At 54.1% G+C, this 25,210-nt stretch overlaps 1 protein-coding gene across 2 annotated transcripts in view; it reads left to right on the forward strand.

Moving 5' to 3' along the window:
* Positions 1-25,210, forward strand: part of Hspg2 (heparan sulfate proteoglycan 2) — a 100,854-nt gene that overhangs the window by 37,379 nt on the left and 38,265 nt on the right. The window contains exons 4-37 of one of the 2 annotated variants that reach the window (XM_059255222.1): positions 3,935-4,044; positions 4,143-4,201; positions 4,634-4,794; positions 5,954-6,004; positions 6,395-6,523; positions 6,766-7,020; positions 7,103-7,222; positions 7,735-7,866; positions 8,008-8,152; positions 8,240-8,391; positions 8,490-8,636; positions 10,606-10,769; positions 11,059-11,238; positions 11,353-11,549; positions 11,657-11,804; positions 12,346-12,473; positions 12,801-12,887; positions 12,962-13,020; positions 13,153-13,223; positions 13,983-14,123; positions 14,222-14,398; positions 14,500-14,679; positions 14,767-14,885; positions 15,253-15,364; positions 15,480-15,593; positions 15,677-15,804; positions 16,107-16,193; positions 16,790-16,839; positions 17,121-17,215; positions 17,417-17,557; positions 17,895-18,086; positions 24,399-24,491; positions 24,761-24,841; positions 24,960-25,190. In XM_059255222.1, the coding sequence (XP_059111205.1) occupies positions 3,935-4,044; positions 4,143-4,201; positions 4,634-4,794; positions 5,954-6,004; positions 6,395-6,523; positions 6,766-7,020; positions 7,103-7,222; positions 7,735-7,866; positions 8,008-8,152; positions 8,240-8,391; positions 8,490-8,636; positions 10,606-10,769; positions 11,059-11,238; positions 11,353-11,549; positions 11,657-11,804; positions 12,346-12,473; positions 12,801-12,887; positions 12,962-13,020; positions 13,153-13,223; positions 13,983-14,123; positions 14,222-14,398; positions 14,500-14,679; positions 14,767-14,885; positions 15,253-15,364; positions 15,480-15,593; positions 15,677-15,804; positions 16,107-16,193; positions 16,790-16,839; positions 17,121-17,215; positions 17,417-17,557; positions 17,895-18,086; positions 24,399-24,491; positions 24,761-24,841; positions 24,960-25,190 (4,436 nt within the window). The remainder of the gene's footprint in view (positions 1-3,934; positions 4,045-4,142; positions 4,202-4,633; positions 4,795-5,953; positions 6,005-6,394; positions 6,524-6,765; positions 7,021-7,102; positions 7,223-7,734; positions 7,867-8,007; positions 8,153-8,239; positions 8,392-8,489; positions 8,637-10,605; positions 10,770-11,058; positions 11,239-11,352; positions 11,550-11,656; positions 11,805-12,345; positions 12,474-12,800; positions 12,888-12,961; positions 13,021-13,152; positions 13,224-13,982; positions 14,124-14,221; positions 14,399-14,499; positions 14,680-14,766; positions 14,886-15,252; positions 15,365-15,479; positions 15,594-15,676; positions 15,805-16,106; positions 16,194-16,789; positions 16,840-17,120; positions 17,216-17,416; positions 17,558-17,894; positions 18,087-24,398; positions 24,492-24,760; positions 24,842-24,959; positions 25,191-25,210) is intronic. The other variant, XM_059255221.1, reaches the window with a different exon arrangement.

Below are 25,210 nucleotides of genomic sequence, written 5' to 3' on the forward strand. Positions count from 1 at the left end.
GGGAGTGGGCACATTCCTGGGCAGAGGCCTGGCCTCCTCACCCGAACTTGGCCGTGGGCTGAGGCCAGGGGCCGGGGTGGGGGCTCTCAATGGGCCTCTGTGCCTGCACACAAGAGGCCTCTGTGGTGGAGCTCACAGCCCCACACTCCGCCCACAAACTCCACCTACTCAGCACCCAGGAGCCCAGCCCCACCATTGGCTGTGGTTCAGAGCAGACACAGTATCCTCTCACAGTGTAGGATCCACTCCAGCACCTGGTCCAGGACCCCAAGGACCCTCTCTTAGCTTGAGCTGTAGAGGAAGAACACCCTGGCTTGGGGTCTGCACACCTATAGGCCTGAAGGCTAGAGAGTACAGTGAAAGGCACCCCCATTATGTCGCATACATTCTGACGTGATGTACTAACCCCAGGGCCTTTGCACTTATCAGTTCCTCTGTGCACAGTGCTCTTCTCAAAGACACTGCAAATGGCTCTCCCCTTTCCTTCAAAGAGATTCCTTCCCCGAACCCCCATGGAGAACTGTACCCTCCCCACCCTGCCCTCTCCCCAGGCCCCATTCCCTATAGTCCACCCAGGCTTATCCATTTGATTTATTTCTTTTTTCCCCCAACTAGAAGATGATCTCTCTGGGGATGGAAATTTACATCTGTAGAGTCCGTCACTGTACCCCTGCCCTAGAACACCACCTGGCACACAGTAGACCCTGAACAATGCTCCTCCAGTGTAGCGCTGGGCCCAGGGTTTGTCCTAAAGATCCAAGTTAATAGTCACTGTCAACCTTGCTCCCTTGCTGTGTTCCAGGTACCATGTGGATCCTCACAGCAGCCTTTGGGGTGGGCACTGTTGGCCTCAGGGTATAGATGCAACATTAGAGCTCAGAAATGTCACAGGCCATTAGTGGCCATTCTGCTCCAGCAATAAGGCTGTTAACTAGGGAGCTGCCCTACCTCTACACTGTGGGTGACATTTGGTATCTTGTTGTGCCCACTCTGTGCCGGGGAGTGTTCTGAGCACTGTGCACACACTTCAGACTACTTGGTGACTCTTATTAACCTGATATTTATAACCTGTGCTTAAACTCATGAGTACACAAAAATATCCTGTATGTACATAACAGGGACTTAAGGAATTATTGGGTCACTGGTCGTGATGGCACGTGCCTTTGATCCCAGCATTCTGGAAATAGAGGCAGGAACATCAGAAGTTTGAGGTCATCTGTAGCTAGAGTTTTCCTGCCTGGCCCACAGTCAGGACAAATCTCTGTCACCCGCCAGTCCCACAGCTGCTCAGACCCGACCAAGTAAACACAGAGACTTATATTGCTTACAAACTGTATGGCCGTGGCAGGCTTCTTGCTAACTGTCCTTACACCTTAAATTAATCCATTTCCATTAATCTATACCTTGCCACATGGCTCGTGGCTTACTGGCATCTTCACATGCTGTTTGTCATGGTGGCGGCTGGCAGTGTCTCTCTCACCCAGCTTCCTGTTCTCTCAATTCTCCTCTCTGTTAGTCCCGCCTATACTTCCTGCCTAGCCACTGGCCAATCAGTGATTTATTTATTGACCAATCATCAACACATTTGACATACAGACCATCCCACAGCAGTCATCCTTGGCTACATGTTATATTTGATCTTAGTGTGGGCTACATGAGACACTACCTCAAAAAAAAAAAAAAAAAGTTCATGGTCAACATGATACATACCTGGATACATACCAATGCTAACCCAGAATCTGAGACCCTGTCTCAAACAACAACAACCATAAAAAAACAGGAGCTGGAGAAAGAGCTCTATTGAATAAGAGCACTTGCTGGGCTGGGCATGATGATGCACGCCTTTAATCCTACCATCCAGGCGGCAGAGGCAGGTGGATCTCTGTGAGTTCGAGGCTAGCTTGGTCTACAGAATGAGTTCCAGGACATCCAGGGCCATGTAGAGAGACTCTGTCTCAAAAAAACAAAACAAGACAAAAAGACCACTTGCTGCCTAAGCATGAGACCCTGAGTTCAAATCCTCAGCATCCATGTTAAAAGCCCATCTTGGCCCCGAGGCCCTGTAACCCCAGCTCTGATTGGAACAGAAACAGAATGGCTGGGGTTTGCTGTCTGCCAACCCAGCTTCAGGTTCAGTGCGAGACCCCGTCTCCAGGGAAGAAAGCAGACTGATAGAACAAGACACTTCGTGTCTTCCTCTGGCCTCCATGGGTTCATGGGAATGTGCACCTGCTACATGTGTGCATATATCACACAAACACAAAAAGAAAATTGAGAATATGGGAGTGTGTGTGTTTCTATGTGTTCACACACCATTCTCTGTGTAATGTAGGTAGATGGCATAGCTTGGTTTGGTCATTATTTGTGTCAGGCTCTGTATATGCATGGGTGAGTGCACAGGGATGTGCTTGTATGTATACATACAAATGTCTGACTCATTTGCCAATAGAGAGTTTAATCCACATTTCTAACTCAGGAACGTTGTGCTGCCCAGCCATCTTTCACTGTGACCTAATACCAGAGGCAGTTTTTGTTTTTTTTTTTTTTTTAATTTATTATGTGCATTGGTGTTTTGCTTGCATGTATGTCTGTGTGAGGGTGCCAGGTGCCCTGGAACTGGAGTTACAGACAGTTGTGAGCTGCCATGTGGGTGCTGGGAATCGAACCCAGGTCCTCTGGTAGAGCAGTCTTAACCACTAAGCAATCTCTCCAGCCCTGGTAATCGACTTTTAAGGAAGGAAAATTTATTTAAGTCCACAGTTTCAGACCTTGGCCGTTTGGCTCTGCTGCTCTGGGCCTGTGCTGGCACAGTATACCGTGGTGGCGGTGTAGCAGAGGAGTCCGGTTCACCTAGTAGTGTCTGGGAGGCAGAGAGAGACAGACATAGAAGGGCTGAGTCTCAATGTCCCTTTCAAGGCCAGGCCCTCAATGACCTAACTTCCATTCATTAGGTCCCGCCCCTACAGCAGCAACGACAAACAGACAGACTGGGGAGATGTCTAAAAGGTCTGCTACTTTCTAACAGTGCTCTAAGCTGGGGACCAAGTTTTCAACACGTGGGCCTTTGGGAGACTTGAGATCCAAACTCCAGCCGGCATGATAATCAGTGGCTATAAACGGTGTTGTGTACATGCAGTGCTGAAGGAAACATCAGCTGTATGTTATAGTCACACCAGGATGACATGAGTTTATTTGGTCGTGGCTCACAGATAGGCACTTGGGCCACAAATGGGTGAGTTCCTCCTTTCCCCATGGAGCTTCTGGTTTGGTGGGGCAGGGTGAGAGGTGACCATGCTTCTCATCCCCAAGTGCCAGCTCTGCACACAAGAGCAGTGTGGGAAGCCAAGCATCCTTTACTCTGGGCAGCAGCCCTGGGGTATCAATGTGGCTGACTCCCTCATCCCCACATTTTATGAGGAAGGAATAAGACTTCCACTGAGGCAGATCAGTTTCTGAAGTAGCCGACTCAGGACCCAATAGTTCCTGTGGTGCTGTGTGGCCCCGGTGTACCCAGCAGAATTGATGTGACGAGGGAAGGAAGGTTCCCATTTTGGAAAGCAGAGGTGCTGTGAGAGCCCCGAGTGGGGACCCCACACCAGCTGGGGCAGCCCAGGTGGTGGTCTTAGAGAGTATGGTGGCTGAGCTGAGACCAGAAGAATGAATAGGAACTGGCTGGGAAAACACATCACGATAAAGGGGCGATCTCATGCAACCCAGTGTCCTGAAAACTGCCCCTTCCTGCCCAGCCTCCTCTGAGCCTTGGGCAGGCCTTTCAGGCTTCTGCAGGCTGTGCTGTGACAGAGAGTACTGGGCCTTTCTGCAGGTACACAGGTATCAGCCTGTGTGGCAGTCCAACACCTTATTTTCAGCCTGCCGATTGGGCTCCCACCCGCCAAACTGGGCCCTTCACCATGACATTCTACCTTTTTTCCAGTCTATTTCCGGGCTCTGGTAAATTTTACTCGGTCCATTGAGTACACCCCCCAGCTGGAGGATGCGAACACCAAGGAGTTCCGAGAGGTGTCGGATGCTGTGGTGGATAAGGTACGCGGGAGAGAGTTACCTGGGGTTGGAGGCGCCCCAGGGGTGGCAGGCAGTACTGGAGAATGTGGGAGGCATCTGATGGTGGTGTGTCCCCACAGCTGGAGTCAGAGTACTTGAAGATCCCTGGAGACCAGATTGTCAGCGTGGTGTTCATCAAGTGAGATGGGTTCCTGGGGATGGGAGTGGTGGGAGCAACCAAGAGGAGCCGAGGATGGGAAGGGGCTTGGCTACCGAGAGCAGGGCAGGGAGGGTCTGAAGGGATGGGTCATTTTTGGTTTTTATTTTTGTTTTTTCAAGACAGGGTTACTCTGTGTAGCCCTGGCTGCCCTGGAACTCGCTCTGTAGACTAGGCTGGCCTCAAACTCACAGAGATCCTCCTGACTCTGCCTCCCGAGTGCTGGGATTAAAGGCATGTGTCACCATTACCCAGCAGGGATGGGTCATACTTGACAGGATTTCAGAGAGCATAGATGGGATATCCTACACCAGAGATGTCCCTACCCTAGGCACGGGCTGCCCAGATACAGGGCTGGACATCACGACAGGAACTTGATAGAGGTATGGAGCTCATAGGCCTCTTTCTCCTTAGGGAGCTGGATGGCTGGGTCTTTGTTGAACTGGATGTGGGCTCTGAAGGGAATTCGGATGGGGCTCAGATTCAGAATGTGCTGTACACAGTGGTCTCCAGAGGCTCCATTGGCCCCTACATCACCTCCCCTTGGGGGTTCAAGTTCCGACGCCTGGGCACAGGTGAGTCTGTCCTCCAAACGGGGGTCACCCCTCCAGTTCTTCAGACTCTGGCCCGTTTTGGTGTCTCTGCCTTGTATCTTCTTGACTGGGACTAGCACACCACTGAAGACAGGCTCTGTAAATCTCCATTTGGTTAGAGCCAAGCTGCTTCCTCTGTGGACCCAGGAGGCTATATCCTCACAGATCTTTGTGTATTGACAGTAGATAAAACTCCTCCTTCATACAGCATTTCCAAGTCAAAAGACATTGGCATTCAGCAAAACCAACAGTTGTGGGGCTGGGGAGGTGATTCGGCAGGTGAAGAAGCCTGGGCTTCAGATCCTTAGCACCCATGTACATCCCGGGAGAGTGTGGCAATCCACCTGTAATTCCAGCTGTCTGGAGGCAGAGGCGAGATCCTCAGAGCAAGCTAGCTAGCTAGACTACAGAATCAGCAAGCTCTGATTCAAGAGAGAGACCCTGCCATAGTATAAAAGGTGAAGATCGATCAAGGAAGATCATCCATGTTAGTCTCAGGCCTCCAGACCCACACATATCAATTACATACATGTGCATCTTTATGATATGCATCTATACATGCAAAGACACATTACGCATACACACACACACACACACACACACACACACACACACACCACACACACACACGCACACACACACAACACTCTTTTTGTACTAAAACCCATCAGTCATTCCCCAAGCCCCAAGTGAATGCAGGCCCTGTGCATAAAGCCCTGATACCCAGCATCCACACAGGCCTCCCAGGCTCCATGAAGTGTTCCTCTTGTATTCATGATGAGGGAGCTGAGGCTCAGAAAGGAAGAACAGCCATGCACACTAGTGGGGATGCAAGCCACATCCTGTGTTTGTGCTGCTCTCTCTAGAACCCATGACAGATGGGAAACAAAAGAGAAACCAGCCCAGAGAGGACAGGAAATGGGCCCAAAGTTGTTCTGCATGTAAAACCTACCAGTGCACCCCAAAGTCAAACTTGCTCTGCTGGGTCTTCCGACCCAGGCCTAAAGTTTGCTGGAGACCTAGCCATCTATTCCCACCTTCAGTGAGTTCTCAGGGCGGGAGGCGGCAGCAGCAGGCTCAGGGCGGGCCTCAGTTTCCAGGTCCCAGGTGGGATGGTTGCTGACTACAGCTTCCTTTCCAGCACAGACCCCCCCGCCACCCCCAGCTGCTGTGGGGGTCACAGTGACACCAGGTGAGAGTGTGAGCCTGGCCGAGGTCCAGGGGGTTCCTAGAAAACCTAACAGATGGAGGGAGAAAAGAAGGGCAAAGGCCACATGGCTGCCTCCTCCCTCCGTCTCTTTGGCCTCACTGGGGCCAGGCTGTAGCCTGCACGTGTATGGCATGGTGGCTGCATGTGTGAGGCATGTCACCCGTGTGAAGGTCCGCATAAGGGGTCCTGCACTGTGTTCCACGTGTGCCACGTGTGTGCCCACCAAGTGCTTCTTGCTCTTGCTGTCTGCCACAGTGGCCTGACTCGGGGGCACCAGTGCCACTCACAGCCATGCCTTGCCGGTGCTGTCTGTCACACTGCCAGCTCCCTCAGCCTGCTGCCTGACTCTCTCCTGTCACCCCCCCCCAACAGTGCCCCACCTCCCAAGGGTCTGCACCGAAACCGAGTTTGCTTGCCACAGCCATAATGAGTGTGTGGCTCTGGAGTATCGCTGTGATCGGCGACCTGACTGCAGGGACATGTCGGATGAGCTCAATTGCGGTGAGAAGCTGTCGGGAACCTCACGGGGTCCCTGGTGGCCTGCCCAGGGTGGGGCTACATCTCTGGGTCCTCTGGACTATAAGGGTTTGGTGCAGGCAGAGAGGCAGGTCTGGAGAGGGTGGGGATGGAAAAAGAGTGATGGCAGAAGCTAGTCATGGGGTAAACTCCAGGGAGCATGGGGGACTGTGGGACGAGGGGTGAGAGCCACCCATTCACTAAACATCAAGGGGTCCTGTTCACAGAGGAGGCACTCCCGGAAGTCAGCTCCTTGCCACCCGCCATTGTAAAGGTGTCACCGTCACCGCTGTGGCCAGAGGCGGTTACAACACCTCCACTGCTAGTCACCCATGGACCTCAGTTACTGTTACCCAGCGTTGTCTGGCCCACAGCCTGTGGACTCCAGGAGGCCAGGTGCCACAGTGGGCATTGCATCCCCAAAGACTACCTTTGTGATGGGCAGGAAGACTGCAAGGATGGCAGTGACGAACTGGACTGTGGTGAGTGCTGTGCAGGACAGGAGCGCGGGGACTGGGTCTGCTCAGCAAAGGACCATTGCGACTCCCTGCCTGGTCCGCACAGGGCCCTCTCCACCCTGCGAACCTAATGAGTTCGCCTGCGGAAACGGACACTGTGCTCTCAAGTTGTGGCGCTGTGATGGTGACTTCGACTGTGAGGACCACACAGATGAGGCTGATTGCCGTGAGTACGCCAGGCCCCACTGTGCCCCTATCCTGTAGTCTGTGTTCTTCTGTCCCGTGCTCTGGGAGGCGTGCTGGCCTTCCTGGTGAGGGACCCTGCAGACCAACGTCCAAGTTCCCGTGTTTGGAACTGCCGTTAGCAGACAGCCGCTGGCCATGTCTCTCCTGCTCTACTGCATTTGGGAAAACTTTAGTCTTTTCTTTGTTACTGTGTTGGTATTGGTGAGAGGCCTGGATAGGCGGATCTCTGTGAAGATGGTGTCCTGGACTGATGTGTGGGTCCCAGCCTAACCCATGGCCTACTCAGTCTGTTTTATGTTGTAACAGAATGCCAGAACCTGCTCACTTTATAACCCATTGTATTTGGCTCCGTTTTGGAGGCATTTTGGGTAATGTGGGCAAGATGAAGGGAGTGACCCAAAGGACACCTGAAGAAGGCGAAGAAGGTGGTAGCTAAGCCATGTTGCCCTGCAGACACTGCCCTGTGCTCACTTCACCTGGTTTTGTCCTCAGCCATCAAGGAGCATGGGGAAGAATGTGGGCCCACGGAGTTCCGGTGCGTCTCCACCAACCGGTGCATCCCAGCCAGCTTCCACTGTGACGAGGAAACCGACTGTCCTGACCGAAGTGATGAGTTTGGCTGCAGTGAGTGAGGAGCTGGGGGTGGAGCAGGGATGGCGCTGGGTGGGTTCCACTTTCCATCTGCTTTCTATTCCCAGTCTCTCTTCCGGCACTTCCTGCCCCAACTGCCCATTAAACACGCCACTCCTGCTCTGCTGTCTCCAGTGCCTCCCCAGGTGGTGACCCCTCCCCAGCAGTCCATCCAGGCTTCCCGGGGCCAGACAGTGACTTTCACCTGTGTAGCCATTGGTGTCCCCACACCCATCATCAACTGGAGACTCAACTGGGGCCACATCCCTGTTCATCCCAGGTGCAGCTCAGGTGGGGGTGATTTGCCTGTGGAAGATGCTGAGTCTGTGCCTCAAGCTTAACCTACCACTGTCTTGGTGTATACCAGGGTGACAATGACCAGCAAGGGAGGGCGTGGCACACTGATCATCCGAGATGTGAAGGAGGCGGACCAGGGCGCATACACCTGTGAGGCCATGAACGCACGTGGCATGGTGTTCGGCATTCCAGATGGCGTGCTGGAGCTTGTCCCGCAGCGAGGTGCTGTAGATGGGTGGGTGTAGGGTGGATGACCAGCACCAGTGCCACAGGACCTCCTGCTGGTGACCAACCACAGCCCCTTCTCTGCCTTCTGGCAGGCCCCTGCCCTGATGGACACTTCTACCTGGAGAACAGTGCCTCCTGCCTGCCCTGCTTCTGCTTTGGTGTGACCAACGTGTGCCAGAGCAGCCGGCGCTTCTGGGACCATATCCGGCTGAGCTTTGACCAGCCCAATAACTTCAAGGGTATGTGCATGGGTGGGCTCCAGGCTTCTGGGAACCTGGGACAGATGGAGAAGGACCAGGGCCAAAGGGTAGGGAGTAACCCAGAAACACTGCGTTATGTCAGAAAAACCTTTAGGACAAGCCAGATCCACGTTTGTAGCTTCCCTGCCTTGGGTTGTAGGGAGGACAGACTCCGTAGTCTAGGCCCCACGTCTACACACACACACACACACACACACACACACACACACACTACTAAAAAGAGGGTTGGGGAGATGGCTGAGTCAGTGAAATGCTTGCCACACAAGCATTGAGGACCCAAGTTTGATCCCCAGCACCCACGTGAAAGCCAAGTACAATAATATGAGCCTGAAACTTCAGCCCTGGGGAGGCAGAAACAGAAGGATTCCTAGGACCGCTGGCCAGTCAGTGTAGCAGTCAAGTTCCAGGGTCAGTGAGAAACCCCATCTCAAAAAAACAGATACGGATTTGGGGAGTTCGTATATTGGTTAAGAGTGCTTGATGTTCTTCCAAAGGATGGTGGTTCAATTCCCAGCACCTGTTAGGCAGCTCACAAACACCTGTAACTCCAGCTCCAGGGGACCCAACATCCTCTTCTGAATCCTGCTGGCATCTACACCTATTTATGTATGCACATCCCCAAAAACATGCATTTGTGGATTGAAACAATAAAATAAATCATTTTAAAAAATAGGTGGAGGAGCCAAGCATGGTGGTACACACCTTTAATCCCAAAAACTGGGAGCCAGAGTCGGGCAGATCTCTGTGAGTTTGAGGCTGCCTGGTCTACAGGGTGAGTTCCAGGGCAGCCAGAGCTGTATACAGAGACAAAAACAAAAACAAACCAACTAAACAGAGCTGGAAGGCTTGTGAGATGGCTTAGTGGGTAATGGTACTTACCTCCAAGCTTGATTGACAATCTAAGTTCAGTCCCTTCAACCATCATGATGTAAGGAGAGACCTGATTGCCTAAGGTGGACCTCCGACATGCTGTGGCGTGTTCATGCACACACATAAATAAATAACATTGGGTTTTTTTTCCCCCCGACGTCAACCTCTGACCACCACAGGTGTGCAGGCGTGCGCGCACGCACACGCGCGCGCACACACACACACACACACACACACCACACAAAAAGCAAAATTATTGGATCGCCACCAATGATAAGTGAGTATCAAATGACTGAGTGTAGATACCAAGTATTCCTACTGTCCTGTGAACTGGCACTGCCCTGGGGGCTGGCAGGGTGCTGCAGGGAAATCACATGTGGGGAGAGGGTTGGACCAGTGACCCTTCCTGACAATAAGGGTGAGCCCTTTTTTGAGCACTTCCTTCCCTCATTTTTAAGCTTTTTAAGTCAGCTTGTGCATGTTAGCTTTATTACTCGGTGAGTTGGGCCACCAGGAACATCCTTTTCTAGATGAGGAAACAGGCCTTTGTCCAGGCTCAGGCCCCAGGAACATAGTGGAGCCAGGCCTTGGGTTTCTGCTCTTCAGACCTACATAGTTCTCTGCTAACCTCAGTGGTCTGTTGCCAGCCCGATGGCCCCAAGGCTCTGGGAAGCCCTGCCACACTGAGCCTCTTGCCCTATCCTTGACTGTGGTTTCTCACATGGCTCCCAGCTGTCACTGCAGTGATGGTCTTCCCTCCAGCATGCACCAAAACTTCAGCAGGCAAAATGACTGCAAAGAGCAAAGAACTAATGGTGCTTTTGGCAGTGGGGGTAGAGAAATTAAAACAGGGTTTTATGTATCCCAGGCTGGCCTCCAGCTTGAACTCATGATCCTCCAGGAGTGCTGGGATTACAGGTGTGTGCCATGCCCAGCTCTGCTTGGCTACTTCCTAATTTCCAGAGAGAGAGGCCTCTGTTTTCTCTCAGTTACCCATTCCTGGGTCCCAGCTCTCAGGGTGGCTGTTCTCCGCTAATCAGAGGCTGCAGTCTTTACCCTACCTCTTCTGTTCTTGCAGGTGTGAATGTGACCATGCCCTCGCAGCCCGGTGTGCCACCCCTCTCCTCTACCCAGCTGCAGATTGACCCAGCCCTGCAAGAGTTCCAGCTGGTTGACCTGTCTCGCCGCTTCCTTGTCCATGACGCTTTCTGGGCCCTACCCAAGCAGTTTCTGGGTAACAAGGTGAGGGCAGGGCCTGCTCAGTCTCTGCTCACTCTGAAGCAGGCAAGATCTCCACGGGCTGCTCTCCCAACCCTCCTACTCTGGGCTGGCTAGAGTGCCCCAAACTGGCCTCCATGGGTACAGCGTTACATACTGTCTGCCATGGACTGGGCTCCCCATGCCTAGTTCTCTATGAGCCTTCAATGCCAGGCACTGCAGGAGCCTTAGATGAGCAGAGTGAAGAAAGAGAGGACAGGATACAGATGCTTGAGAACGGCTGCCCAGCTCTGACCTAACCTGTCTTGGCCAGGTGGACTCCTATGGTGGCTCCCTACGCTACAGGGTACGCTATGAGCTGGCACGAGGCATGTTGGAGCCAGTGCAGAAACCGGATGTGATCCTCGTGGGTGCAGGGTACCGCCTCCACTCTCGAGGCCACACACCCACGCATCCCGGAACTCTGAACCAGCGCCAGATCCAGCTCTCTGAGGTTGGTGGCACCTGAGTCCCAGGGGTTGGTCTAGGAGCGGGGAGGGGATTAGCCAGAGCGGAGTGATGCATGCCATGCAGGCACTGATGGACAAAACAACCTTGTCCCCTGCAGGAGCACTGGATCCATGAGTCTGGCCGGCCTGTGCAGCGGGCTGAGATGCTGCAGGCACTGGCGGGCCTGGAGGCCATACTGCTACAGACGGTGTACAACACCAAGATGGCCAGTGTGGGGCTGAGTGACGTCATCATGGACACCACTGTCACCCATAGCACCAGCCACGGCCGTGCTCACAGTGTGGAGGAGTGCAGGTGCCTGCCCCCGTGGGGCTGGGGATCGTGGGAATGCTCTCCGGGGTAGAAGTGAAGCAGCAGAGCCTGTAGTTCCTGAACCATTCTCTTGATCCTCTCCCCCCCAGATGCCCCATTGGCTATTCTGGTTTGTCTTGTGAGAGCTGCGATGCCCACTTCACCCGGGTGCCTGGCGGGCCCTACCTGGGCACCTGCTCTGGCTGTAATTGCAATGGCCACGCCAGCTCCTGTGACCCTGTCTATGGCCACTGCCTGGTGAGTAGCAGCCACTCGGACATTGGATAGAGGTGGGACTCCCCTGCCTCCACGAACAGTGCATGACCTCTAGAACAGCTTGAATGGCTCCAGGTGAACGACCATGACCTGGGATACGTTAACAAGAGAATCGGTGTCTGGACAAGAGCTGAAAGTCTCTCCCCCCTCGGCGAGGGCTGGAAGAAGCGTGGCCTAGACATTACACATTCTCTTTGGGAATAGTGATGAGGACTAGGATTGTGGAGCTGATCAAAGAGAATGCACAGACAGGGCCTTCAGATCCCAGAGCAGCTGTAGGGGTGACCGAATGGACTCTAAGGCAGAACTGGCCCTGGGTGCAGCCTGGAAGAGGGTGACAGATTTTGAATCCGTATCAAGAGGTGCTTGGAACCATACATGGGACTGGCTTCCATGCTGGACTACCACTGCCAGGGAAGCACCTGAATGCTACTATCTACATAGCTGTGGAACATTCTAGAGCCTGTCTGGCCCAGCTCTGCTCAGTAGGACCTAAGCCACCCCCTACCCTTTCCTGTCCTAGAATTGTCAACACAACACAGAAGGACCTCAGTGTAACAAGTGCAAGCCTGGCTTCTTTGGGGACGCCACAAAAGCCACAGCCACTGCCTGCCGGCCCTGCCCCTGCCCGTACATCGACGCCTCCCGAAGGTCAGACCCCCCGCTCAGGATATGGTAGTGTGGCAAGTAGGGTTATGCTTTGCCAGGGGAACCAGGTACCCACATGGATTCCAGTCCTGACCTGCTCACTGACTTGTCCCATGCTCTTCGATCTCTCGTGGACTTCATTTTCCCTTTCTGTATAATGGGCCGGTCTCCCGTCCTACGGTTGCTATGAGGCCACAGAGCAAGAACGGGCCGGGAGATGGCATCATACCTCTGTGTGTGCCCGTGAGGATAGAAGTCATTTCCTGGGGCGAGCATGTCAGGCCTGGCACCTAGTCCTACCCTTCTACCCTGCCCACTTGATCCCCACAGATTCTCAGTTACTTGCTTCCTGGACACGGATGGCCAAGCCACCTGCGATGCGTGTGCCCCAGGCTACACTGGCCGTCGCTGTGAAAGGTAAGGAGACGCTGACAGTATTGGGGGTGGAGACAGGATGTTCAGGCTGGGTTTGACGGCGTTGTTTCCCCCAGCTGTGCCCCTGGATATGAAGGCAACCCCATCCAGCCAGGAGGGAAGTGCAGGCCCGTCAGTGAGTATTGTGACTGCCTCCTCTCATACCCTGCTGGGCTGGGCACCTCTCCCCCTTCCCAGCCCATACGCAGAATCCCTGGAGAGCCACCCATTCTTACTCAATCTGCCAATGCTTTCCTTCCGCCTCCAGCCCAGGAACTTGTGCGCTGTGATGAGCGAGGTACCCTGAGTTCTACCACCGGAGAGGCCTGCCGCTGTAAGGTACATGGGCTGTTTACTCTCTCCCCAAGACCTTGGGCCCAGCCTCACTGTGGCCAAGGGAGGAAAGAGATCCTACCCTCTCCGGTACCTTGGCGAGTGGACACTGGCCTTGCCTGAGGCCCAGAGACCTGGCTAGCTGGTCTTCTGTACCATGTGAGAAGTCCTGGCCTTGGGCAGGAGCACTGATTAAGAAGTCAGCCTCCCTGAGTTCAGTCTTCTGACACACCCTCAGCAGCTGTGGCACGCATTCTGGCTGTCGCCTGCATCGCTCTGTCAGGTCTGCTGACATCACATTGATGGTGGGAGAATCTGGTGTCAGCAGAGAAAGGAACTGGGCGAGCTTTGCAGTCAGGCGCTCCCAATCTTGTAGCGAAGAGTGGATAAATACACTGAGTGACCTGTGTGCCGTTTCATGTCTGAAGCCTCTGAGGCTCTAACGGAAGCTGAGTGAGGTGGCTGCAGAGACACCAGCAGGGTGCTTGAAATTCGCCATCTTAAGTTGTAGTGGCAATTAATTCAATCAGCCTGCTTTGTTTCAAGGCTATTTGTGAGCCTCTTAGCCGTCAGTGAAAAAAAGGGAGAGCAGTTTCTGTGAGCACCCATGCGCTGGTGGTAATTGTGCTGACGGTGGTGATACCTCACATATATGTGTTTTCCATGGTGCTCTGGGACCCCCATCTAGACTGTGGGTGGATTCGGCTTCTAGTTCCAGGCAGCCCCTCCCGTGGGCCAGCCTGCAGCTCCCGACTCTGTCCACAGAGCAATGTGGTAGGGCGCTTATGCAATGAGTGTTCGGACGGCTCTTTCCACCTGAGCAAGAAGAACCCTGATGGCTGCCTCAAGTGCTTCTGCATGGGAGTCAGTCACCAATGCAGCAGTTCCTCCTGGAGCCGTGCCCAGGTACCCACGACAGGGCGGCAGCGGGGCGGGGTTGGAGGGACAAAGGGTGGCTCTTACCACCACCACAACGGCCCCATCCCAACGTTCTCCATCTCCAGGTGCTCGGGGCCTCCGAAGAGCCCTCTCAGTTCAGCCTGACGACCGCCGCAGGCACCCACACCACCAGTGAGGGTATCTCGTCCCCTGCACCCGGGGAGCTGTTATTCTCCTCCTTCCAGAACCTCCTGTCTAGACCCTACTTCTGGAGCCTTCCTGCCAGCTTCCGAGGAGACAAGGTGGGTGGGACAGAGGAACAAGACAGGCAGGGCATTGAGAGAATAGCAATAACATGCCTAACTGAAGTCTCTCACTGAAAACCTGTCTACCCCTATCCTAGGTGACCTCCTATGGAGGAGAGCTGCACTTCACCGTAACCCAGTGGCCCCGGCCCAGTTCTGCACCTCTGCACAGACAGCCGCTGGTGGTGCTGCAGGGCAATGGTATCGTGTTAGAGCACCATGCCTCATGGGAGCCCAGCCCTGGCCAGCCCGGCAAATTCAGAGTGCCCTTCCGAGAGGTGAGCCCCATCCCATCCCTTCTTGTTCCTTTCTCTTGGGGCCTCAGTACCCTAGCAGGAATGGATCATATGTCATTTCCTTGACAGCAAGCATGGCAGCGGCCTGATGGGCATCCAGCCACACGGGAGCACCTGCTGATGGCCCTGGCAGGCATCGATGCCCTCCTCATCCAAGCATCCTACACCCAGCAACCGGCTGAGAGCAGGTAGCTGGGGCCAGGGCAGGGCAGAGGGGTCTCCAGACTAAGCAGAAACATGGTATAGCCCCTCACAATCTGCCTGTGGAACGGAAAGCATGCTGCTGCCTCCCTCACAGAATCCTGAGAAGCTGGGGACCACTGTCTCCCTGAGTCAGCTTTCCAGAAGTCCCCAGAGGAGCTGGGTGGTGTAGCATGTCCAGGCGAAGAGGGGGAAGAGGGTGGTAACCTTTTGGAGGAAGTAGCAGATGTGACCTGTTTGCCGCAGCCCATAAGATTGCTGGAGAATGAAGGCCACATGGTGATGGGACATGGAACTCTAGGTATTTCTAGTGCACAGTGCGCATCCCTTCACCATGAGTCTTGTCACATCCAGGATCTCTGGCATCAGCATGGACGTGGCTGTGCCAGAGAACACCGGCCAGAACTCAGCATTGGAAGTAGAGCAGTGTACCTGTCCACTCGGGTACCGCGGCCCTTCCTGCCAGGTGAGCCAAGCCTGGGTCCCCCCACCTGTCCACCCAGCTCCCTCCACAGTGCTTGCTGGTCTTTCCTCCTTTGTCTCTCTCCATATGCCCAACTCCCACCATCTTTTGTTGCCAGGAATGTAGCGCAGGCTACACACGCATGCCCAGTGGCCTCTACCTGGGCACCTGTGAACGCTGCAACTGCCATGGCCACTCCGAGGTCTGTGAGCCCGAGACCGGTGTTTGCCAGGTGAGTCCTGCCCCTTCACTCTCCATCCTCAGAGAGACTTGGCTTCCAGGAGCCCAGCCTCAACCTGCCCTCTGTCCCTCCAGAGATGCCAGCACCACACAGTGGGTGTTCACTGTGAGCAGTGCCAGCCAGGGTACTATGGGGATGCCCATCGGGGCACACCACAGGACTGCCAGCCCTGCCCATGCCATGGAGCCCCTGCTGCTGGCCAGTGAGTCTGGACCCTACTCTTCCCTGAAATGCCCACCTTTGCTACCCCCTCTGTTGCCCAGCACTGGGGAGCGGCTACAGCTTTAAATCCTGGTTGTCACTTCCCAGTGTGTCCCTGGGGACGGGTAGCCCCGCTTTCAAAGCCCCAGTTTCCTAAATGGGGACAGCGGACTCACCTTCGCTTCTGAGCAGAACCGAGTGAGGCGGGGGGAAAGGAACTCTTGGCCTAGACTTTGCGCGCCTCCCTGGTGTACGAGAGTGCCCGGTAGGAGCAGTCCGTGTCTTCCTCTCCCTCTCTCTCAGGGCTGCCCACACTTGCTTCTTGGACACCGATGGCCACCCCACCTGTGACTCATGCTCACCGGGCCACAGCGGGCGTCACTGTGAAAGGTGAGATGGGTGGTGGGGAGCGCCAGGGGCCCAGGAGGGTTCACCTGAAAGTCCTCAGTGAGTCCCAGCCATCCTATTCAAACGAAGCTGTGACTTCTTCGCTCTGTGGCACAGGCTCTCAAAGGCCATCAGCTCTCCTCTTAGGGAGCCTCATCCTACAGGCTGGCATTGGTCTGCTGCCCACCTTCCGGCCCATCCCTGCTCTTACCCAGGCTAGCGTCCTCCGAGTAGACCCTCTGTTTTGTTATTTTAAGATAGAGTTTCATGTAGCCCAGGCTAGCTACAAGCTCATTATGTAGCCGTGTATAGTCCTACCTCCATCTCCTGGAGGTGCTTGTATGCAGGCTCATACCGCCGGCCATCTGTGTTAGGCCTCCTGATCTTGACCTTTTGAGTCAAGGCCTGATAAAAGCAACTCACCGGCTGTGGTCCTGGCCCTACTCTTGCTTTTGTCTCCCCCACGCTTCATCTATCAAAAGGCTGATGAGTGTTTTTTCCCTTACAGTGGGGGTCATTGAGTCCAAGCCCAGATCCCCTTTGGGCCTAGGCTCTTCACCAGTTTCCCAGGACTCCACTTTCTCTCTCTCTTGCTGCAGGTGTGCCCCAGGTTACCATGGTAACCCCATTCAGGGCCAGCCATGCCACAGTGAGTAGAGTTGCAGACTTGGGGGATCATAGGGGGGTGCTTCCTTTCCAGGGAGTGCTGGGACAGCTCCTTTGTTTCCCTGGGACCTGGGAGAGGGGGCTTTACCTTTCTGATTCTTGGCTTCTCCATCTGCCACATGGGGTCGGGAAAAGGCACTGCCCACAGCCTCAGTAGCAGGCAGCGGTCCTCTCGGTGCTGAGTGACAGGCTTAGGGAGCGGCAGAGATGGGGGTGTTTGGTGAAGGGTTTGCGGGTGTCATCTGTGCCTTCTTTATACTTCAGGAAATGATCAGGTGCCAGAGGGGCCAGGCTGTGGCTGTGACCCCCATGGCAGTGTCAGCGGTCACTGTGACGCCTCCGGTCAGTGCCATTGCAAGGTCAGAACAAAGTCCTGCCTTCTGTGAGGTCTAGCTCAGTCCACCACTGGGGCTGAATGGAAGTCAGATGGTACCTGAGGGGTGGGTAGACAGGGCTGCTCACAACTGCTGCAAGTGTCTGGAAGACTGGCCTCAGAGGCTTCTGGAGCCCAGCAGACACCCCTGAGTCCCTTCACACATCTTTGTTTCCATCTTCCCCAGGCCCAGGTGGAAGGCCTCACCTGCAGCCAATGCCGACCCCACCACTTCCACCTGAGTGCCAGCAACCCACAAGGCTGCCTGCCCTGTTTCTGCATGGGTGTCACCCAGCAGTGTGCCAGCTCCTCCTACTCACGCCACCAGGTGAGAGCTAGTCTGCCCCCTGATGGTCGGGAGCACTGTCTTCGCTGGGTGCCAGCCTCCCTGGAGGATGCCCATCTCTAGGCCTCCCTTACTGCTCCTCCATCACTGAGCCCAGTGACTTGACTCCTGTCTCAAGACCTTCTGGGCCTCTGTTATTGCTCATCTCAGCACTGAGCATCCCCTTCATCTAACCCCGATACCCACCCCCTCCATTGTGTCTCGCTCAGCCCTGGTCTCAGCAAGCCCCATGTCTTCCCTGGCACCCTTCTGTGCCCTGTCCACCCGGATGCGTCTGATCCATCGCCTCTCTGACACTTGTTTTTCCACCTGCTGCCAGATCTCCACCCACTTTGCTCCTGGGGACTTCCAAGGCTTTGCCCTGGTGAACCCACAGCGCAATAGTCAGCTAACGGGAGGCTTCACCGTGGAATCAGTACATGGCGGGCACCAGCTCTCTTTCGGCAACTTCGCCCACCTTGGCCAAGAGTCCTTTTACTGGCAGCTTCCAGAAACGTACCAAGGAGACAAGGTAAGATGTAAGTGGTGCCTGCAGCACCTCCTCAGGAGCCAGCTCTGAGCCAGGTCCTTGCTGAACATGGGGTCAACGGGGACTCAGACACAAGTTCAAGGTCTGCCATGTGGCTGCCATGTCATGCAGTGTGTGGCCTTTGGGGTCCAGAAGACCTCAGATTACGTCTCAGCTGTGCTGTCCACTAGCTGGACACCTGACCTCCCCAGCCCAGGGTGGCTGGAAGGATTGTGCCTGACGCATACTGAGCACTCAGCTGGTAACGACTGTGCTTTCAGGCCAGGCTGCAACTTGTGCATGGTGAGGCAGTTTCAGTGTGGATTCCTCCGTGCGCTCATCTGCGCTGGGTGTTGCAGGCTGAGTGCTGGGTGCTGGCGTGGTGATTCTCGGGTCGTTTCTATTGAGCTCTGACTACACACACACACACACACACACACACACACACACACACACACACGCGTGTAGTCAGAATGATTGCCTGAACCAGCCAGCCTCACTGCCATTTCCCTGCACAGGAAAGTAAAGCTCGAGAGGTCAAGAACTTTACCTGAGTCCCACAGCTAGTGGGCAATAGTGGCAGGGTTTGCCTCCAGGTCAGACCTGCCCTTAAAAAGCTGAGTTAGGCAAGGGGGAGCCATCATTTTGACTCTGAAGTGAGATCTGCTAGGAAGACAACGCCATCCAGGATGGTCTTGTGACGGGCAGCATCCGAGAGGTGAACTCCAGGGGACTGGAGAGATGGCTCAGCAGTTAAGAGCACTGGCTACTCTCCCAGAGGACCTGGGTGCAATCTCAACACCTACATGGCAGCTCACAACTGTCTGTAACTCCAGTTCCAGGGGATCCAACATAGACAAACATGTAGGCAAAACACTAATGCACAAGAATAAAAATAAATAAAAATAGTAAATAAAAGGAGAACTCCAGAGCACCCACATGTGGTCCTCAGTCATGGCCATGGTACCAGGACGAGTGGGACTTACTTAGTGTGTGAGTCCCCCACCAGCTGAGGCCAGTACCTAGTCAGCTACACCCTGGTCCCCTCAGCACTGGAGCTCTGAGGCCTTCTGGTCCCTGCTCCTTGGAGAGAAAGAGGCACCACCTCTGTCCAACCTGGCTGCCTTCTCCTGCGCTCTTCCCCTGGGTTCCTTCTTTCCCAGCCTCCCTCAGACCTTTCTCTGTCTCCTCCCCTGGTGCCTCTTGGTGCCCCACAGAGGGAGGCTCACCTGGCACGGCTGCGCCGGGCTCACCAGGTATGCCCCTGCTGCGTGGTGTGAAATGGGGATGCTGCACGTGGTGTGTCCGTGGCTGCCCTCCGCCCTGCATGGGAGACGTCCTGTTCCCATGGACGCCCTGCCTGAACCTGTACTGTTGCTAGGAGAGTCTGGAGGGGCGTGTTCTGTGCTGTGCCCCACCCGCTGTGTGGTGTGTTTCCGGTGCCAGTAGTTGGAGGTCTGCGGACAGGAAAACTAACTTGATGTTAATCCATGTGACCATGCCTGGTTCCCCAGTTTCTCCATATATTTCCACAGCCACCATTAACCTCTATGCATGTGCCCTTCTAGTAGCCTGGAGTAACCCTATGTGCCAGCCCTGAGATAGGGCATGCCTCCCTAACCAGTCACTATGGCCTTCCTTGCTGGCACCATGTATGGGGAAAGGGCTGTCCATGGCTCCAAGTCTGAGCCCTGTGAGAGGGCTGAGCTGGCCTGTGACTTCTACCCCATTAGAACCGTACATCCCTCTCAGAGGAACAGTGGCGGGCAGCAGTGACAACTGGGAGGATCCTTGGGGACCCAGAGGGCAGGGGCCGGGCACAGCGGGCATCACAGGTAACCTAGGGCATGGGCAGGCTGTGTCTGGGTAGGGATCAGACCCTGAACCAAGACCCAGACTTTCCTGGGCCACCTCTGCCCACTCCGCCTGTCCAGGCCAGCATAAGCCAGTGTTCTACAAACTCCTCAGAATGGCTTCTGTAGTGCTGTGGGCAGCTGTCCCCTCCTCCCCACACACATGGCTGTCAGCCTCGACTGCCCAGAACTTTGTCCTTCCCTTGCGGGGCACCCTGGGCAGGGTTCCTCCCCAGCAGACCCATCCCACATTCAGCATTCATCCAAGAATGCTCTGCCTTAGGAGTGAGAAGGCGGAGGACGCACGGAGAGGGTGGCAGACATCAGCACAGGCGCATAGGTGGCCCACGTCGGGGAACTGGATGGGGCTGGTGCAACCTGGGCCAAAGCAGAACTTCACGGGTGTCTTTTTGTCCATCTGTTCTTGTCTATCCTTCCTTTCCCCCAGGTGGATGAGGCTCAGAGGCGGGTGGATGCTGAGATCTGGCAGCTCCTTGCCAGTTTTGCTGCCCATCCCCAACCCCCTCCTCGTGGGCTTCGCCCCCACCCCCAGCTAACTGCCGCTCTACGAGCAGGTCCCCCATCCTCCTCCTCCTCCTCCTCCTCCTCCTCCTCCTCCTCCTCCTCCTCCTCCTCCTCCACTTCTCTGTCTTCCTCAACAGACTCTCAGGTATGTAGAGGTCCTCAATGAGGGAACGGCCTACCATGCTTCCTAGACTCGGGTCCTTTCCAAACCAGTTTGATATTTCTTGAGACTTCTGGACCATCATTGACTCTGATGTCACTGTAACTCCCCTACATATCAAGTCAAGTATAGTTATGCTTATGTTTAAGATGGGGTCTCACAATGGCCCTGGCCTGACCTCAGAATCCTTGTCTTTGCCTTTCAAGTGCTGGGATAATAACCATGTCTGCCTGCTACTTTTTTTTTTTTTTTTTTTTTGAGATAGGGTCTCCCCTATATAGACCATGTTGGTCTTGAACTTGTATCCATCCTCCTGTCTCTGTCTCCCAAATGTTGAGATTAGAGGCATATACTACCATACCCAACTACTTTTTTTTTTTTTTTTTTTTTGAGACAATCCTCTGTAGCCCAGGCTGGCCACTTTATAGCCAAGAATGACCTTGAACTCCTGATCTTCCTGCCTGTTCCTCCTGAATCCTGGGATAATGAATGGGTGCTACTATACCATTTATCCTATATTTAAGATGGAACCCAGATCTTCATGCAAGTTAGGTAAATACTACTAACTAAGTTACATCCACAGCCCTCTGGCTACATTGTGTTAGGTTTTTGTTTTTGTTTTTTGTTTTTCTGGCTACATTTCCCTTTCCTTTCTTTCTTTCTTTCTTTTTTTTTTTTTTTTTTAAGATAGGCTTTCACATGCCAGGCAGTGGTGGCACACACCTTTAATCCCAGCACTTAGAAGGCAGAGGCAGGAGGATCTCTGTGAGTTCCAGGCCAGCCTGGTCTATAGAGCAAATTCCAGAATAGCCAGAGCTACACAGAGAAACCCTGTCTCAAAAAAAGAGAGAGAAACAGAGAGAGATAGGATCTCACTATATAGCTGTGGCTATGCTGAAACTCACTATATAGACCAGGCTGTCCTCAAACTCAGAGACCCACCTACTTCTGTCTCCAAATGCTAGGACTAAAGGTATGTACCGCCACATTCAGCTCTGTCTACATTTCTTAATATACGTAAAAAAAGAGCCACTAAATTTTTAAGTGTTTACAGTGTGCCCTATTGATCTTGGGGTCCACCAGAAGGACACAGCACGTGTGAGGCAAAACAGATCAAGAACATGCTTAGGAAGAACAGCTAGAGGACCTGGCCCCAGAGCGGGAAGCAGGCTGCCCAGGAAGCATGGTGGGCTTGTGCTGTGGGGTTGGGGGGCCCTGGGTCCCCGCTGGGGCTCCTGTACCCGTTCTTACCTTCTGCTCTTCTGCTGTAGTTCTCCCTCTCCTACGAGGGCTTCTCTCTGCTGCCCGGAAGCCTCTATTACTGGCAGCTGCCTCGAGCCTTCCTAGGGAACAAGGTAACCAGGAAGTAGAAGGGTCATAGGTGGTCAGAGGGTCCTTAGCTACAAGAGGATGGGAGGCAGAGTAGCCCTCTCTCCCTGTACCCAGTGTGCACACAATTAGGCACTTGTTGTATACTGTATTGCCACTGCAGAAGCAAGCTGGCCTCCCAGAACTCTCCACTGTTCTCATTTACCTCTCCTGTATTCTGGATGTCTCTCTCTCTCTCTCTCTCTCTCTCTCTCTCTCTGTGTGTGTGTTTGTATGTGTGTGTGTGTGTGTGTGTACGCTTACATGTGCACATGAGCCTATGGAGGCCAGAAGACAGCTTCAGGTGTCATTTCTCAAAAAGTACCATCCACCTTGTTTTTTGAGACACGGTCTCTCATTGGCCTGGAGCTCACCCAGCAAACCGGCTGGCCACGGAGTGTTAGGGATCAGCCTTTCTCTGTCTCACGGTGTTGTGAGGACCCCATCTTTGCACAATAAACACTTTACCGACTGAGCCATCTCTGCACCCCTGAATGTTGTTACTATTACCCTGGCATTGAGCATCCATGTTGACCCTGCTTCCACCTTGCCCCCTTGTCCCCATGTGACAGAGAGAGCCTCTTCAGAGTGGATGTACCAAGAGGTAGGGGCTTTGGCTCAGGGGTAGAGCTCTTAAGGCCCAGGTCTGGTCTCCAGCAGTGAGGGGAGGGGGCATGGTGTGAATAACACATGTAAAACTGCATTCAGAGGCCAGGCAGGTCCAGGGGATGTGAGGTGAGGAGAGTCTACCAGAGTTTGGGTTGGTACCAGAAGTAGTGGCGAGCTATTGGCCTTCAAGCGTGTTCTCTGCACTGAGATGAGTGTGTCACTCAGATGAAGTGTGTCCCTCAGATGAGGAAAGTAGGACTTAGACCTAGTGGCTTGTCTACAGTTGTAGGACAGCAGAGCTGGAGTCTGAGCCCAGGCTCTCACACTGCAGCCCTTGTCTTACATCCCTGTGTGGCACACGCCTTCCACTTCTTAGAAAGCTGGTCCCAGATGAGACTCTGAACTCTTTGGCCTCCAGAACAAACAGGAAACCGGTTGTTTCCCTTGTAATCTGGTCACGCTGAGTTCCTTACCACACCCTGAGTTGATAAAAAATATAGCCCTGGGGCCTGTGACACCCAGGGCCTGGCATGTCATCAGCTGTTGTTTGATAAATGGTCACCCACTGAATGAACACACTTGAAGCAGAGGGACACCCCAACACCCCATGCTGGGTAGTCTTCAGCCAACTGTCTGCCTTGGTGATGGAGGAGAGGGAGGAAAGTCCAATGGGCAGAGCTGGGACCTCAGCTGCCAGGATGAAAGCCCTTTGCAACAAACCTAATCCTTCTAGTCATGCCTACGAAGACACTAGTCCAGTTGGCTTGCCCACAATAAAAAACAAAAACAAACAAACAACAAACAGAATGGCTCATGCAACCACAGAGTCCAAGAGTGATGGCTGAATCCAAGTGCTCATTAGGGCTTTTTCTCAGTTGGTGTCATTTTGTAGCTTCTGGTCGCATGGGAGATGGGAATTTCTCTGTCCCCAAAGCAAGAGGAGTGCTGGATGCACCCGTCATTCCCCAGCCGGGGAGAGGTACACATGGCCACATTGCATTTAGTCACACTACAAATGACCCTACCCCATCTATCTTCCTGATCCAGATCTGTGTTGATTGGGCAGGCCTGGCTTGCTCCACTCTGCAGGTGGGAGGGACCTGAGTGTACAGGGAGATTGTTTTTTAAAGAAAAAAAGGAGGGGGCTGGAGAGATGGCTCAGCCGTTAAGAGCACTGACTGCCCTTTCAGAGGACCCAGGTTCAATTCCCAGCACCCACATGGTGGTTTACAACCCTCTGTGACTCCAGTGCCAGGAGATCTCCAGTGCCAGGGATCCAGTGCCTCTTCTGACCTCCACAGGCTCCCATATACTCAGGGATCATTGTATTCACGTGCATACATTCAGGCACATACACGCACATAAAATAAAGTAAATACTTTAAAAGACACAGAGAGAGAAGGAACAAAGATGTAGTTTACAGAGGAAAGGAAGTGAATTCTAGGCAGGCTCAAAGCCAGTAGGCCAGAAGACGAAGCCGCAGAGCCCTTGCAGCTCCATGCCCTGGGCTGAGCCTTCCGATCCCGGCAGTCTCCTCACAGGAGTCTCTGTTGTCACTCCTGTCATTTTATGGGAAACGCCTCCACGTGAAAAGGGACTTGGAGCTTATTGACTGTGACTTCCAGGCAGTGGAGAATGGGACAGAAGTCCTCCCGTGAGTGAGGCTAGGGAGGAAGTGATAGAGAGGGCCTGTGGTCCAGCTCTTGGTGTTGCAAGTTCTGGCCTCCTGAGGTTTAGGGTGCAACACACAGGAGCCAAGAGGCTCCGCCTCTCACCCCATGTGATCTTGTCTCTCCGCAGGTGTCGGCCTATGGTGGGAAGCTACGGTACACCCTCTCCTACGTATCGGGGCCACATGGCAGCCCGCTCTCAGACCCCGACATCCAGATCACGGTGAGCTCATTAGAATCCACAGTGGTCAGACAGAAGATAGAAGCCATGTTCCCAACACCCAGCTAGCCAAATGTGGGCCCTTTGCCCCTACTTGGCTGGCTTCTCCTCAGATCTTAGGCTGGTTGCTGGGTGTGGGAGCAGCGGGCAGGCACATGAGCTTGGGGGTATGGATAGATGGGAGGCAAGTAATCGGAGAGCCTGGGGTTTGTGGATACCCCTGCCTCCAATAGCCCTAAATGCCCTTCCTAACCTTTCTGATACTTCTGCAGGGTAATAACATCATGCTGGTGGCCTCCCAGCCAGCACCACATGGCCCAGAGAGAAAGAGTTATGAGATCATCTTCCGAGAGGTAGGTGGCACTGGGCTTTGATCTCCCACCCTCCCCCTGGCAAAGTGTAAGCAGGGCTACAAGTTCAGCAGACCAAGCCCAGAGCTCCCACTGACACTTGCTCTCCCCGCTACCACAGGAGTTCTGGCAGCGAGCAGATGGACTGCCTGCTACCCGTGAGCACTTGCTCATGGCCCTGGCAGATCTTGATGAACTTCTGATTCGGGCCACATTCTCCTCAGTACCACGGGCAGCCAGTATCAGCGCTGTGAGCCTAGAAGTGGCCCATCCAGGGCCCTCCGGTGGACCCCGAGCCCTCGAGGTGGAAGAATGCCTCTGCCCCCCAGGCTATATTGGGTTGTCCTGTCAGGTAAGTGCGTGGCTGGCCTA

Source organism: Peromyscus eremicus, chromosome 2 (genome assembly GCF_949786415.1).
Source record: "Peromyscus eremicus chromosome 2, PerEre_H2_v1, whole genome shotgun sequence".
Lineage (NCBI taxonomy): Eukaryota > Metazoa > Chordata > Mammalia > Rodentia > Cricetidae > Peromyscus > Peromyscus eremicus.